The 17,179-nt window shown below is 35.9% G+C and overlaps 1 protein-coding gene across 1 annotated transcript in view; it reads right to left on the bottom strand.

Moving 5' to 3' along the window:
• Nucleotides 1-513: 513 nt before the first annotated feature.
• The window catches only part of MUSK (muscle associated receptor tyrosine kinase), a 190,980-nt gene continuing 174,314 nt past the window's right edge, over nucleotides 514-17,179 (bottom strand). Inside the window, exons 15-20 of the mRNA XM_031945386.1 lie at nucleotides 16,095-16,183; nucleotides 15,510-15,669; nucleotides 12,784-12,973; nucleotides 11,586-11,777; nucleotides 8,750-8,898; nucleotides 514-1,641 (exon numbers count right to left, since the gene is read on the bottom strand). Coding sequence (XP_031801246.1) covers nucleotides 965-1,641; nucleotides 8,750-8,898; nucleotides 11,586-11,777; nucleotides 12,784-12,973; nucleotides 15,510-15,669; nucleotides 16,095-16,183 — 1,457 coding nt within the window. The 3' untranslated portion in view covers nucleotides 514-964. The remainder of the gene's footprint in view (nucleotides 1,642-8,749; nucleotides 8,899-11,585; nucleotides 11,778-12,783; nucleotides 12,974-15,509; nucleotides 15,670-16,094; nucleotides 16,184-17,179) is intronic.

Below are 17,179 nucleotides of genomic sequence, written 5' to 3'. Positions count from 1 at the left end.
TTGCATATATGTATGTATGTATATATATCCACAGATATATTCACACATACACACATGTATATATAGGCATATATGTATATATTATATACACATATATATATATATATGTATACATACATATACATATATACACATATAGTTTTATACTAGAAATCATGGAAGGGAAAACATTCCAGCACATGAGGAGAAGGTGAAGGCTTAAGAGTTTGAGGCAAAAAAAAAAAAAAAAAAAAAAAAGACCAACAACAAAATAAACTAAACTAAGAAAAGGGAAAAGCTTAGAATATGAAGACACTTTTCTAAGAAAAATTAGAAGAAATCTCTAATGAGAAAAGGAAAAGGAAGTTATTAGATAAGAATAAAATAAGAAATAGTAAAGAAGAATGAAATGTTAATGTAGAAGGAAATCAAAAGTCTAAGTACGTTAGAGACACATTTATATTTTTTAAATGACACAAAATGGTTAAAAGAGAATATAAAATAAAAGATATAAAGAGAGAGTACATACTATTCAAGGGGGGAAAAAATTAAAGAACCTAAATGAGTTAGAAGAGGAAGATAAAAGTAGCCCTTAGAATTTAGCTTATTGGCCATTTTATTTCATCGAAGCACTAATCCCCCATTTCATAATGAAACTAAACATAGATGTTGCTGTTAATTATTGAGGAGATGAGAGGATAAAATAATCTTTGATAAAATTTGGATGATAGCTTTCCCTAGGTGGGAGGAGTAAGTAGAGTACCCTCTATATAATAGACTAGTACTTCCAAGTGGTCTCTTTACTATGCGAATTTTGTCACAGATCCATTTAGCCCCTCTCTTCAATGCCTCAAGGAACCATTTTTTTCATGTCTGCTATAAAGCTGCCCTATCCTGGCCTTGGAAATCTTCTGGCTTTGAGACTCTCCAACTGGCAGGAGGGATAATGGGGGGTATGAGATGTCTTGTTCCACTTCTGCCCACCTTAGACCCCCACTGCTGCCTCTGCCCTCTCGCACATGCGTTGGAGAATGCGGTGAATGCTGGTGAAACTGGGCCTGTCTGCAGGCAGCTTACTCCAACAGAGACGCATCAGATTGTAAAGCTCGAGGGGGCAGTTCTCAGGGCAAGAGAGGATGTTGCCATCCCTTACATAGAAAATCACCTCCTCGTGTGCCATCCCATAGTAGGGCTGCAGACCGTAGGAGAATATCTCCCAGAGGACCACGCCATAGGCCCAGACGTCAGATTCTGTCGTATAGCGGTTATAGAAAATGGACTCTGGGGGCATCCAGCGGATGGGGATAGCATCATTTTCATTGGCTTTGTAGTAGTCTGCTGAGTAGATGTTTCTGGAGAGGCCAAAGTCAGCGATCTTCACCACCATATTATTACCCACTAGACAGTTCCTGGTGGCTAAGTCCCGGTGAACAAACTTCCGCTCTGAGAGGTAAGCCATGCCTGCCGCTACCTGCCTTGCAATGCAGAGCTGCTCAGCACAACACAGGGGAGGGGGTCCTGACAGCCGGACCCTGGTAGCCAAGTTACTGTGGCTGAGGTTGCACACTGTCCGAGGAGACATGTTCCTGAGGTACTCATTGAGGTCGCCATAGGCCATATATTCAAACAGCAAACACATGGGCTTACCAATGGCACACACTCCTAGAACCAAAATAATACAGAGTCAGTTATGTTTTACACAGAGGAGAGAAAAAGTCGTCATGGGATCCTGTAATCATAGGTCTAGGTCTAGAAGCAAATTCCAAGTCACATAATGCCACCATTTTACAGGTGGGGAAACTGATGCCCATGGAGAAGGTGAGATTGAGATCCCCTGATTCTAAAGGCTGGATTCTTTCTACTATTTCACCATGCCTTGGTGGTTGGAGGTAAGTGCTGAGTTAGAGTTAAGTTTAATCACAAAAATTACAGAATCATAAGGTAATTGGCAGCTACCTAATATGATCAATATCTAAAATAGTTTTCAACATAACAAATTTGAAAAGATCTTGCTTTTTCATGATTTCATATCCCTTGAACTTTTATTGTTGAGACACTTTAATTCTCAATTCTACCTTGGACTTTGGAATCAATTTCATCTCCAGATATGGAAAAGATAAGGAACCCTAACCTATAACTTAGTTTCAAGTCACCTTTACTGTTGATCATTATAACTTTTCCAATAATTGGGCTCTTGCCTTGTTCTTTTCTAACTATTCTTTTGCTTTTTCATCAGTCTTTCTAGCGTCATATTTCTGTATGTCAGTCCACATGACTAGATTTTGCTGCCAAATCTTCCTATTATTAGTTGCTTACTTGCCTGTCTGGACCTTCATATACTGCCTACTGTCAGGGTCTCTTAAGGCTATGAGGTACGCTCCTGTTTGAATCTCTGTCCCTGGTCAGTACTACTAATGCCACTCACCTTCCTGTCTTGATCTCTCCCAATACTCCAGTGCTTGAATATTCCCCTTCTCCCTGTTCTCCAACACCTCCCTACATCACCATATTCCCTATTATTATCTTGATCGTCTCTAGTCTTTAAGAACAGATGTAGTTATCACAGCGGGTTCTGAGAATATATACTGAGTACAAAATGGTCTCTTGAGATAGAAAAGAAGGTAAAAGGGAAGGAAGTATGCTTTATTTTCTGGCTAACTAGTAGGAGAAAGTATTCCTTGACAAGGTTGAAGACCTGACCATAAAGGAGAAAAAAAAAAAGTTTTGAGAAACAGAGAGATATTTATGACAAGACCTTAGAATGTGGAGTGAAAGCATAACATTTCAGTAGGTTTTCAGCTGGAAGTGTCTTTTGTAAGGGATATTAAGGAATTACCAGAGAAGGTTTTATATTGTGCCCAAAGGTAACAACTAGTTCCTTGGATTCTTACTTCTTTCATTTGGAATTAGTTGTAGTAAGATGAAGAAAACATTTTATGTAAAAAAGATCTGAGGATCTTAGATGACTACAAGCTCTATATGTTATAAGTGACATGAGAAGTTAAAAAGGCCATATTTAAAAAAGATATTTTTGTTGTTGTTGTAGATTAGTCGTGTTTGACTCTTTGTGACTCATTTGAGATTTTCTTGGCAAAGATACTGGAGGGGTTTGCCATTTCCTTTTCTAGCTCATTTTATAGTTGAGGAAACTGAGATAAATAGTAACTTGTTCACAAGTACAAGTCTGAGGCCCACAATTGAATTCATGTCTTCTCACTCCAGACCCTATGCTGCTTAGTTGCCCCAAGAAAAACATAGGATCAGAAAAAAAAAAAAAAAAGAGAGAGGTGATAATTATACAAATTACTTAATTTTTCTGGGCCTCAGTTTATGCATCTGTAAAATGAAGTAATTGAACCAGAGGACTTATGAAGTTAAGTTATCTATTTAAAATCTATGCCCTAATTACTAAATTGCCTCACAGGTAATAAATTCTTTGTAAATTAGATTTTCACTTGCTCTTTTTTTTTAATTTTCTTTTCTCTTCTTTTTTTCATGCTTCAAGAGAGACTTTGAGTAGGTGATTTCTGCAGTTCATCTGGACTCTTAAGGATCAAGAACTGGCAAAATTACATTTTTGCTTCATTGTTGTTTTCATCTGAGGCAGGATGGTGGAAAGAGCACAAGGCCAGGAAACAAGTCCCACTCCTGCCACTAATAATGCTTTACTCTTCAGTCCAAGTTATGGATCTATAAAATGGGAATAATAATACCTGCCCCATTCCTCAAATGTGATAATGTGTGGCCAGAGTTTTGAAAACTAGAAGGTGCTATAGTATTTTTGCAATTATTTTCTACCAATGATAATAATAGAAAAGACTGCATTGGAATGAAGATATTAAAAGGGATTAATAGATAACATTCTAAAGTAACATTTACATTTAATGTCATAACATTTTTGTAGACACCATAGAGTGCAGAATTTTTGAAATTCTTATTCTGAAGTATGTTGAAAAAAAAATATCATTTTCATGTGATATAGGCAGGTAAAAATTTGCATATCAACTCTTTCCCTTTCCCTTTCCCTCTAATACAACTCTCCCAATCACTAATTTCCAACCTTGATTTTGAGATTTAACTAATCTCTAATTCCAGGGGCTTCATCAATTAGCATATCTGTATAGACACAATAAAAAATTAATAAATAACTACACCCTCTTACTCTGGATAATGGCTGCTCCTTCAGAAATTAGTCCATAAATAAAGTATTATTCTTATTCTACCTGTAAATGTATTTAATAAAAGCCTGCCTGTGCTTTTTTAAGTAGTTGATTTTGCATTCTCCAAAAGCAGCAAATATAGGATGGAAATGAGGAAAAAGAAAAGCATTTGATGTGAATAAATGCCTAGGAATAAATTCCAGACTTTTCACTAATTGTGTGATCCTGGGCAAGATATTTCTTTTTGTCAGTTTTCGCATCTATAAAATGGGGATTAATGATAGCACTTATTTTCTAGGGATGTTGTAAAGATCAAATAAGATAATATATGTAAATCATTTTGTAAACTTTAAGACACTCTATAAATGTCTATTTGAATTACAAATAATGATTAATAATTAATATTTACTATGTGCAGGCACTGTGCTAGACACTATTCTTTGCTGTCTGACCCATGACAATTATAACTTTTTTTTACTCTTAAGAGTAGCAAGGCTTTCCCCCAATAGTTCTTAGTATATTCCTGAATGGTAGGTCATCTCAAGGTCAAGCATAAAAAAACCACAATTTGGGAGTCAGAAACCCTGAGTTCTGGGTGTAACTCTGATTAACTGATCTCAGAACAAATCTCTTCAGCTGGCTGCAGTTTTCTTATCTGTCAAGTGAAGAGGTGGGACCAGATGATTTAAGGTTTTCTTAAGTTCCAAAATTCTCTGAGTATCACAGTCACTTAAGCCTTTTTCTAAGATACGGATTGAGAAATAGAAATATTTTGGAATATTTGTCCTGGGACACCCTCGTTGTACTTAGGATTGATGTTTAATACAAGGACCTGAAGATTCTGATCTAGGAACCTGACTCTTTTCATAGAAAATGTTTTCCTTTTGTGTGTGTGTGTGTGTGTGTATGTACTAATGCACACATACATATTTAAAAGGAATAGCAACTTGCTTTTTCATGTGCAATCATCTTTTTATTATGGTGTTATGGAAAATTAAAAATTAAATAAAATAAATTTAAAATTAAATTAAAAACTGGGGGAAAATGTCCTTGCAAGCAAGTGATCCTTAAAGCTTGTCCAGCTCTTTTTCTTCTCATTGCTATTTCCTTACAAGAAATAGGAATTGTTAATGAAATATGGTTGGGAAGACTACTGAAAAAAATGACTATCAGGAGAACCAGACCAGTGTTTACAAGGCAAGAACAGAGGCATTTCTATGCATTCCTCCAGGAACACCCGCTTCATTCTGAGCTCTCCATTGGGCAATAAAGACAATCCTGTTGTTAGGAGGTACTTTACCATGCATACTGTAGGTCTTATCCCTAAGCCATCCAAAGTCTGAGATTGAAAGACAATGCTTCATTACTCCCAGTGGTCTGGGTTATTGTGAAATACCAAATGCTTCAACAGAGCTGAGTATTCAGTATTTGGATAGTAAACAGGACCTGAGACTGGAACTTGAAAGCAATCTATTACAGGCTCCTAATTTTCCAAGAGTCCAGTCCACTGGTTTCACTTTCATATTTTAAAAGAACAATGTACATTAGAATCTCCTTATTGTTCCATTCTTGTAGTCTTGGTTGTAATAGTGTCTTGGAGGAGGAGGAGCAATGATAATAATAGCAAGCATTTATATCTTTATAAGTCTGTCATAATCTGTTATAGATATACTTATAAATCTGTTATAGATCTATTTATAAATCTGTTACAAAATCTATAACACTCTAAGGTTTTCAAAGCTCTTTCCAAATATTATCACATTTGGTCCTCACAACAATCCTAAGAATTAGATGATGTTATTCCCCACTGAAGGAGGCAAAGTGACACAACTAAGTGTCTGAGATGGAATTTGTGTTCAAATCTTCCCCCTAAGGTTCAGTTCCCCAACCTTGCCCAAGAGGCCAGACTTTATGACATAGTACACAATGCCCTATGATGAATATGGATTACTTCAGGAACATAGGATCATAGATAGAGAGTGGGAAGGGATTTTGGAGGCCAATTCCCCCATATTATAGATGAGAAAACTGAAGCCTATGGGGGTAAGGGATTTGCCCAGTTTAACACAGCTGGTAGTAGTGTAAGTAAGGATTTGGATCCAGGTCTTCCTGACTCCGACACTGTCCCATACTGTCTCAGGAATTTGGCATATATTAGAAATAAAACAGAGACAGTGATGGATAGAACCAAAAGGTTCACAGGAAAACTGTGAGATTATTTTTTTCTTATAAATAGAGGATGTCACAAAAGGGAAATGGGGAATAAAACATAATAAGGGAAAAGGAGGGCTAATGCATTGAATTGTCTTTCTGGTGCTTTTCACCTGGTTCTTTATGATGGAACCTGGGAGAGCTGAGCTGTCTAGTGTCATATTCCTAATAAACTTTTGAAAAGGTTATATGTTAAAGTTTTTTGTAGATACTAACAAAACACAACAGTGTAAAATTTTCTTAAAAATTAATTGTAAACTTGTATTTCCATAAAACTCTTAAAAATTCAAGAGCTGAGAGGAGAGAATAAAATACCTGTGAAAGTGGTAGACAGCATTCTATAGGAAGGCAGCATGGTGGAATGAGAAGGACCCCAGTGCTAAAGTCAGGGGGATATAGGATGTGGAACCTGCTTCTGCTACTTACTAACTGTTAAACAAGTCACTTGACCCTTTGAATTTCAATGTTTTCTTTTATCATTGACTGGCAGTTAAGAAGAGTAGCTGATAGAGAGCAGTATTTGGAATCAGAAAGTCCTGAGTTCAAATGCTTCAGAAACCTTCCGAGCTATGTGACCCTAGGAAAGTGACAACTTTTGCCTTCCCTAGTTCCCTCATCTGCAAACTGGGAATAATAACATAGTACCTACTCACAGAGGTGTTGTGAGAATGAAATTATACATATATACATATGTATACAGATACAGATACACACACATATCTAATGCTTCCTATGTGATAGGCACTGTACTAAGTCCTTTACCATTATTACATTAATCTGCCTTTAAAAACACTCTTGGGAGGTAGGTGCTATTATTATCCCCATTTTATAGATGAAAAAATAGAGATAGAGGCTAAGTAGTTTGCCTAAAGTCATATAATTAGTGGGTGCCTGAGGATGGATTTGAGTTTATGATTTCCTGATTCCTGGCCCCCTAACTGCCCCTATGTATAATAAATATGTAATTTTGCAAACCTTAATGTGCTATATAAACATTAGCTGTAATACTAGTAATAATGATAATGATAGTTACCATTACATGACATGGTTGGTGCAAGAGTTATATATCAGACAATGAATGTAAAGGATGGTTTAAATGTTTTCTATTGTAAACTATACAATATCAAAATATGGATATGAAATGTTAAAGAATAAATCAAAAAAGAAAGAATTGAGGTAGTAGCTAAATTTTATCACAGGGTAGTTACTTATTAGAATTATGCCAAACCCACTTTTTACTTACCAATAGCTCCTTTCTTCCCCCTAAGAAAGGCAAAATATTTTCCATACATCTTGATCTTTCTGACACCAGCCAAACAGTGTTGTATGGATGGAGAAACTGAATTTCATGAGTGGTGATGTTACTTTCATTGGGTTATTGTCATAAAATAGTAGATCTCAACGTCATGCATCTAATCACTAGACGTGTTTTGCTTTATTTTTGTCCAATGAAAACCCCTATGGGATTCATGTAATACCTACAGAAGCCATGTGCAGATTTCTAATACAAAGTCAAGAAAGAGAGAATCATGGTATTTTACAGCCAGAAGATATATCAGAAATCTTCTATTACCAACCCATTATAATATTATCTGACAATTGGTCATTCAGAAAGGAGGCAAAAAAGGAAAAAATGGAGAAATAAAAAAGAAAGAGGTAATTCTAGTGATGCTGCCTTGAAGGCCACTAGCAATTAATTCTGGTGATATTCATTGGAACCAATCACCTATCGCTGCAATATACTGCTCTTGTGTGAGAGACAACAAGCTATAGTTGAAAGAGCATTGGAAAGAGGGACATGAAACCCCAGGGCTCAATTCCTTACTATGCTACTTAACTTGTGTGACCTTAGATATGTCATTCCCTATCTTTCACATCCCAACATCCTCATCTATTTGTAGGGGAACTGAAGATTTTGCTGGTCAAAATGCAGCACTTTGGCTAAGATGCAAAAGAATTTGAGTCAGAGAAGTTATAAGCTAAAGTGTTCTCCAGCTACCTAGCCTGAACTCCTCCCTTCACTATGCATATCTAACAGCAGCAAATTCAGGAAGACTTGCTTTCACTGGTAAAAATCGAGACCAAAGTTTTCAGGCTTCTTAGAACCCCACATAAGAGAGAGGAAGGCCACAGCTACTACTTTCAAAATGAAGAGCTTAATCTCAAAGATCTCTGAAAACACTTTGGCTTTAAATCTCCTGATTATATATTTGCTAATTCATTGTGTTCTACCAACAATGCCTGACCACTGTAACCCTTTTCATTGCAACTTATCCAAGTGAATGAGAGGACAGCACCCTTAGAGTCACTATAGTTGATCTGAGTTTCAGCAGGGGCAACTTGAAGAAAAACCCATAGCTTCCCACAGAAAGGCCCAATCATGCATTTTCTTTTCATACCTAGGAGCCTAACAATGTTTGGATGATCAAACTCTGCCATGAGGGCTGCTTCCCTCTGGAAATCTGCCTGCATGTCTGCTGAGGCTTCTTCTTTCAGCATCTTCACTGCCACCATGGTAAAAGGCTCATAAGGTCTTAAGCCAGGAGCTCTGAGAATCAAAAATGAAGATCAATATTTATGGATACTATGGGTCTATTTGTGCCCATCCTCAACTTCCATACTGAAAGACTGAGTGTCTACCAAAATATAGATACTGCACTGGTCCAAATAAAGACTATAACAACAATGCTAAGTTTGAATTCTCCCCATTCTGATTTTAACATGAATGTGACCTAAAACTGTTGTTATTTCAGTGATTTTTTTTTCCTTTTCAGAAAGGATTTATTTTAGGGATACTTTTTTATACTCAGACCAATATGAATGCCTCTTCAAAGGAAATGATGTTAAGGTTTGCAAGGTAACTTACATAAACTGTTCCATTTGGTCCTAAAAACTGCATGAGATAATTGCCATTATTATTATTATTTCCATTTTAAGAAGGAAATAACTGAGGGAGTCAGAGGTTAAGTGACATACTCAGAGTCACACAATAAGAGAGTGGTTGGGCAAATAAGATGAACTCATACCTTCCTGAATCCAGCTCTGCCCAGTAAGCCTTCCTGCCCATTTTCACCTGGCATTCGTAACCTTTTTGTGTATGCTATGAATGCATTTAGCAATCTGGCAAAAATCGGTGGACCTCTTTTCAAAATAGTATTTTTAAATGATTGAAGAAATTATTATATTCTAATTAAAGAGCATTAAAAATAGATGCATTTTTTCCCATTTGTAGAACTCTTGAAATCTGCCTGTGGTACACAGATTAGAAACTTTTGATCTAAAATGATGAGGAGTACTCTCTCTTACTAGCAGAGACTGCATTCTACAAGAAAGAGATAAACATAACATTTTAACTCTATTTATTAAGCAATATAATGTGAGAAGATTTGACTTTAGGACTAAAAACAATTTTTAGGGGGTGGGAGCAGCAATTGGAACTAAGTGACTTGTCCAGGGTCACACAACTGTTAAGTGACTAAGGCTGAATTTGAACTCCTTCTCACTTCAGGGCCAGTTCTCTATTCACTGTGCCACCTTGTTGTACTAGGATCAACATTTCTGATATGTCACCCAAGAGTAGATCTGGCTCAGAAGTCACGAACCCCGCAATATGACAGCTGCAACTTAAAGGTTATTAGCAATACTTTCCAATTTGGTACAATTTGGAAGAATATAGTGTTTGATGGGATAGAATTTGTGAGATCCTGAAGATCTTACATCCCCAATCTCTTGTGCTATCTACACTGCTTTGGGAACCGAATGGAGGATGAATAATGGTTCTAGTAAGTGTGGGTAGGATCATGTTTGCTTTTTTTTTTTTTTTTTTTTTTTTTTCAGGTCTAATTGAATAAAATTGAATCAAGAAAAGTTTTATTAAAAAAAGTCTTATAAAATAAAACTATGAAACTCAAAATAATGGCTAGCAGCATTAGGGTACAATATAATAAAGAAAAATGCTAAAGTCCAAAGTAATCCTTTCATCCTAAAACACTTTTTCTTTTTTTAAAAACACACATTTCATGTTATCTCTTTTTATAAGATTAATCTATATGGGATCATAAAATGTTAGAGTTTAAAGGGATATTGAAGATGACCTAATCTCTCAGATTACTTTATAGTAATCTTTATTCTAGAGATGAGGAAATTGAGGCCAAAAAAAAGTAAAGTTACTTGACTTGGCTAAACTTATAGAACAAGTTACTGGCAGAGCCAGGAATGCCACTAAAGTCTTGTCTCCTAAACCTGTGTTCTTTCTCCTATATCAAAATCATCAAGAGAATTATTGTCCATAAGAAAAAAATTGAGAATAATCTTTAAAACAAAGATTTAGAATTATATTTAAATTAAACAACAACAACAACAACAACAAATTATAGCAATAGAAAATAGATAAATGAATTTGGAAATAGTTCATTGAAAATAATGTACTATGTTAAAAAGTCATTGTATGAATATCCAAGAATAGGAGACCAGATTTAGAGCTTAGATGTCAACTACTCCAACCATCTCATTTTACAGATAAGGAAAGGGAGACTTAAAGAGGATCAATGAATAGGACATAAGTGGTACAGCCACAATTTGATCTCGGTTTCAATGACTTTAAATTCAGTTCCTGTTCTGTAGCATTAAATGATAGATTGGGTTTCACAATGACTCTTAAGGACCTGTAGTATGGTATGATTGGGTTTACACTTGTTCTTCATTACTTATTTTCTTTCCCATACACTATGATCCTTAAGTGGTGTGTGTTTATGTGCGGTGTGTGTGTATGTATATATGTATATTTTAGAAATTTTTCAATTGTGTCTGACTCTTCATGATCCCATTTGGGGTTTTCTTGTTAAAAATATTGGAGTGGTTTAGTATTTCCTTCTCCAGCTCATTTTACAAATGAGGAAACTGAGGCACACAGGGGTAAGTGACTTGCCCAATAAATGTCTGAAGTCAAATTTGAACTCAAGAAGCTGAATCTTCCTGACTTTCAGTGCCATGCTCTACCCACTATGCTATCTAGCTGCTACTGTGTATTATAATCTGTATGCCAAATTAAATAAACAAATACTTTTTATCAAGAAATTTAATAATAAAAAACTGGTATGCAAAATTTTACAAATAAAAATTTAATATAATTCCTTTTCATGTCCACAACACTCTCACAAAAGTCACAAAAGCTACTTCCACAGGGAAATGTTCATATCTTCTAACAATAGAAATATTTTTCTTTAGAAACTTTACCTTGCTTGAAAGACCCTTCCAAACGCTCCTTCTCCAATATCTCTTACATATTCAATATTATTTCTTGGATACTCCAAGCTGAGGAGTTTGGGGTTCAGAAGAAGTGGCATGCGCTGGTACATAGGGTTGGGATGAAGTCTGTCCAGCAAGAGTTCAGATGGGAGAGTCGTGAGTGTGGGGGTTGCAGATTCCCTGTACAGAAGAACAATATAACATCTCAGGATTGGTTAAAATGGCGGCTTCTTTTATTCTTCCTACCCAGCAATAATATCTTCAAAGGACTTCGGGCTTATTGGTCAAAAGGGTTGGAAGGACCCAAGGGGCCCTTTTGGAAGGTCCTACCTTGTACTAGTATCATCTAAGTGTGAATACTATGCAACCCAATAAGCACTTAAGAAGTGCTTATATGTCCAGCACTGTATACACAAGGTGATGAGGCTAGAAAGACAAAACAAAACAAAAAATCCTTTTCCTCAAGAAGTCCTATTTTATTGGACATACTCCAGATTTAACATTAGACTGACTCCAAGGAAACTCAAAAGTCTTTTCAAGTAGAGATTTTAATTCTTTGTACTTTTGTCTGTAATACCTCCAACACTGCCTAGTAAGAACAGATTTAATAAATACTTGTTGACTGATTGGTATCCAAATCATCTGCTACATTTCATAATGACTACCAATAATACTCCTATAATTGTTATACAATTACCCAGCATATTTCGAACTATCTACCCTGCCAAGTAGATAATAAAAAAATCTAAATCTTCTTTTTTTCAAACAATTACTTTGATGGAAAAAAAAATGATCCCATGGCCTCTTGTCCTAAAAGACATTACTATTTTATTTTAAGTTTAATTAATGACTTTTTAAAATGTCATTTTCTGATTACCATCCTATCTTGAAAAATAGTTTTAAGTAAAACTAACTAACAAAATGATGCTTGACAGCATGTGGAACATTCTTTCCTTGTAGTCCCCTGCTTGTCTAAGGAGATGAGGGCATTATATACTCCTCCATATGTCTTCTAGGACCAAGATAGGCCAAATTATTTTTGATAATTACTTGCATATCAGGCTGACTAAGGCAGAGGCAGACTGAGGAAAATAACTGTAGTCAGGTCTTACTCTTGGTTGTGCCATTTAAAGCAAGACTTCTCTCCTTACTTGAGGGGGCTGACTCAAGAAAAGCATAATTTTACCTTTTCTTATTTTTCCACTGTCTTCGCCTTCTGCGACAGCAAAGGAGAACAGTCATGGTGAGAAAACCAATTACTGCAAAACTGGAGATTATAGCAATGATGACAGTCATTGAATAGGTGGGTGAAAATGCAGATGAAGAAGACCGGTCTGGAATGTCTGCACTTGGCTTGACTGTTACCATTGGGGAGACTGTGGGAAAACAGAAAAATTACCAACACCAACCCCAAAAGTTGCAATTATTGTTGTTCAGTTATGTCTGACTCTTTATGCCCCCATTTGGAGTTTCTTTGGCAAAGATTCTGGAGTGATTTGCCATTTCCTTCTCCGGCTCGTTTTACAGATGAGGAACTGAGGCAAATAGAGCTAAGTGAAGCCCAGGCAAACAGTTAGCAAGTGTCTGAAGCCAAATTTGAACTCAGGTCTTCTTGATTGCATGTTTGGCACTCTATCCACTATCTGTGGATAGTGCCCCAAGATTTGCAAAATACTTTACAAATATCTTATTTTCTCTTCACAACAACCCTGGTAGAGAAGTGTTATTATTATCCCCATTTTATATATTATAATATATGTTAAATCCAATATATGTTTACATATTTATACAATTATCTTGCTGCACAAGAAAAATCAGATCAAGAAGGAAGAAAAAAACTGAGAAAGAAAACAACATGCAAGCAAACAACAACAGAGAGTAAGAATGCTATGTTGTGGTCCACACTCAATTCCCACAGTTCTTGTTCTGGGTGTATATGGCTTTCTTCATCACTGAACAAGTGGAACTGGTTTGAATCATTGTTGAAGAGGGCCACGTCTATCAGAATTGATCCTCATATAGTATTGTTGTTGAAATGTATGATGATCTCCTGGTTCTTCTCATTTCACTCAGCATCAATTCATATAAGTCTCTCCAAGCCTCTCTGAAATCATCTTGCTGTTCATTTCTTACAGAACAATAAAATTCCATAACATTCATATGCCATAATTTATTCAGCCATTCTCCAATTGATGGGCATCCACTCTGTTTCCAGTTTCTTGCCACTACTAAAAGGGCTGCCACAAACAGTTTTGCACATGTTATCCTCATTTTATAGATGGGAAAACTGAGACAGGTCTAGGTTAAGTGGTTTGTCCAAAGTCACACAATTTGAATTTAGGTCTTCCTGACTGACCAAGTCTAGCACTCTGTTCACAAAGAGTTGGACATAACTGAATGACTAAAAGACAAGGACCATGTAATCTAATGTACATCATTTATATGCTACTTACTTTCACTTTCTTCATTTTTTGCCTAATTTTACATCTCTGCTTATTTTTCTTCCATGGATATCTGGGTGACTCTTATAGAAAAGAATGTAATTTTTCATTTTCATATTAATATCTTAAAGGGAAGAAGAGGCAGTGTAGTACAGTAGAGTTAGGGAGAATTGGCTTTGACACATTCTTGGGGAAGACTCTAGTATTCACAACATACTAGGTATCTCTAACACTAAGAGAGTTAGTAACTCTCTAACAGGAAGCTGATCTGCTTTGACATATGCATTTCCTAATCAGCAGCAACATAGATCAGTGAAATCACAGGTCTATTTAAGAAACAATAATAAAACTTAGGACAATAATTTAAATCTGAAAGGGACCTTAGACATCACTTAAGCTAATTCCCTCCAATTTACAGATAAAAAAACTCAGGTCTATTTTGAGAGAGTGAGTGATTAGCCTTTGGTCACACAGGCAAGAATGATAATAGATTCAAATTTGGGTCCTGTGACTACAAGTTCAGTACTCTTTCCCCCATACTGTCCTATCAGTGAGCACAACAAAAAATACAAATAGATTTGCTTTCACGAGGACCATTGGGCAAAAAGTTATAGTCAAATTTTTAATGAATTTTTTAAAAAAAAGAATTGTTGAACAGTTTGAGTAGGGTTACCCTACAAGATGGTCAATACTATTGTCCATTAGAAGCTAGACTTATCAAAGGTGCTGATCCATCTCCATGGGATTTTCTCTATCATACCATAGAAATGTGTACACCTTGGAAGCCACTTCTGCATTACTTTCCACATTGGAAATACCCTCCCTATCTGCAACCTCTCCTTCTTATTGGCTGATTTCTCCCAGAACTTCCATTTTAAAAAGGAGGTCCAGTCCAATCATGACCCTCATTCATTTCCAGAAGGCATTCCTGACCTGACTTTCTCTCTTATGCCCTGATTTTCCTCCTTACCCTTTAGATTTCTTTTATGTGCTATCTTCTCACATTAGAAAGTCAACTCCTTGAGGGCAAGGGCTATCTTTCTTTCTGCTTATATTTGTATTCCCAAATCTTAGTAGATTGCATGTAAAATAGTAAGTGCTAAAAATTGTTTGTTGACTTGACTAATGGGTAGAATTTGGACTGCTTAATCTCTCAGGACTCTATTAACCTGGAGATTCTATTTATCAGTACCAGAATAAAGAAGCATTAACCTCAAAATTCAGTTCAACATGTATGGCCTATATCTGATTGTTTGCCATCTGGGGGAGAAGAAGAAGAGGAGGAAAGAGAGGGAGGAATAGAATTTTCAATTCAAAGCTTTAAATACAAAAGCTAAAAAAAATTTAGTGCAAGAGGAAACATTTCTAGGAATATTATACAAAAAGAAAAAAGTTCTGCTAGATATCAGAACAGTTTTTTGTTTTAGTCTCCTTTCTCTACAATTGTGATTGATATTCTGATTTTGCTTACCATTGGTGCAGAGAGGAACAGCACAGTATTCCCATCTTACAGCTCGGTCCTTCGTGAAGCACCAGGGCCGTTCCCTTTCTCCTCCTGGATTTCGGCAATAATTTTCTGCATTTGATAGCTCAGGGAACATCTGAGGTGTCTTTCTGTGTACTTGGGGGGCCTAATGAAAAAAAAAAAAAGCAATATTAGTGATTCTTACTGTTAATTATTCTTTCCAAATCAAATCCAAATATTAGGAGCTTTGATTTGCTACAATTTCTTTAGATGATTCTTCCCTTTCTCCTTCCCCTTCCCCTAACCAGATCAAAGGATTAGACACTGATAATTATATCTCAGAAAGTATGTACCATTCACTTCACTTCTGATTGGAATCCCCAAAACTGTATGAATTGAGGTGGAAGATGTAGCAATTGGCCAGGAATTTTCCTAGACAGGACACCTCTATTTATTCATAAATGGAATGAGGACTCTTGCACTAAGCAGAAGCACGTAGATGAAGAAAATCAATGGAAAAAATAGAGGTGAAATAGCTAAACAACAAACTTTTTTTTTTTTTGACTGCTAAGAGTCTTTTAATAAGCTTACCTGTTCACTCCATTTCTGACAAGGAATGCCTGATACTGTGACATTTATGGTACCTTGGTACAATCTTCCCTTGTTCTGATAGCAAGTTGCTGAAACAAAGAGAAAAAAACAAGTAAACTTTTAGTATCAAAAGAAAAATTGGCATATCAAAATGAAAAATGTAGGCTAAATTCACACAGTCTACATTGGAGTAAAAGAAGAATAAAAAGTATTTTAGTAACAATAGGAATGGAAAAGAACAAACTTTCTATTTGCAAAGTAATTAGGGTTAAGTCACTTTTCCAGGATCACATAGCTAATATGTGTTAAGTATTCGAGGCCAGATTTAAAGCCAGGTCCTCCTGATGACACAGTGGATAGAGCACTAAAGTCAGGAGAACCTGGATTTAAAATGATGTTAAAGTCAAATAGAAATAGGGCCAAGTAAATCATACACATGTGAGGAATAAATCTGTGGACTCAAAAGGGGGTGAAGTTAAAAGTCTCTTTTATTACACACAAATGCAGAAGTAGATGTGTCCTATCATAGGATAAGAGAGGTGCCTACCTAGGAGAGGAAGATTAAGCATTAAATCCCTATTCCTAGTCACAAGTTCTTTCCTCTGTTTCCCCATTTTTTGGGTACTCCAGGAGGTACAATTTCTCGCTCTATTACATGTTTACCTCTTGATATGTTTCCCCTTCCCTCACATGTATCACATGATCATTAAAATGAGCCTAAACCTCTGCTGGGGAAAAGAAGTTAATATTGATGAATTAATTATGAATTAAGTACTTTACTACCTTCTACTCTTGAACAAGATATCCCTTCTTTTTGTATCTGGTCCTTCTGCTAATTGCTACTTCTGAATTTATTCAAACAGTGATTCCTACAAGCTGTATATTTACTTAGAAAACCACCTATTAACATATTATCTATGTTCTATTGCATTTTTATTTTGTTTAGTATCTCCTAGTTATATTTTATTGTGATTCCAGCATCTCAGAATATAGTGGGGGTACATGTGACTATATGTTTAAGACCTTGTTATTGAGCAATTTCCCAAGACTATAAACTATAGAGAGGGAACCAGCCTGCTGTGAAA

Source organism: Sarcophilus harrisii, chromosome 1 (genome assembly GCF_902635505.1).
Source record: "Sarcophilus harrisii chromosome 1, mSarHar1.11, whole genome shotgun sequence".
NCBI classification, from domain to species: domain Eukaryota; kingdom Metazoa; phylum Chordata; class Mammalia; order Dasyuromorphia; family Dasyuridae; genus Sarcophilus; species Sarcophilus harrisii.
The sequence above is the reverse complement of the archived record's forward strand: the minus strand, read 5'-3'. Positions and strand labels throughout refer to the sequence as shown.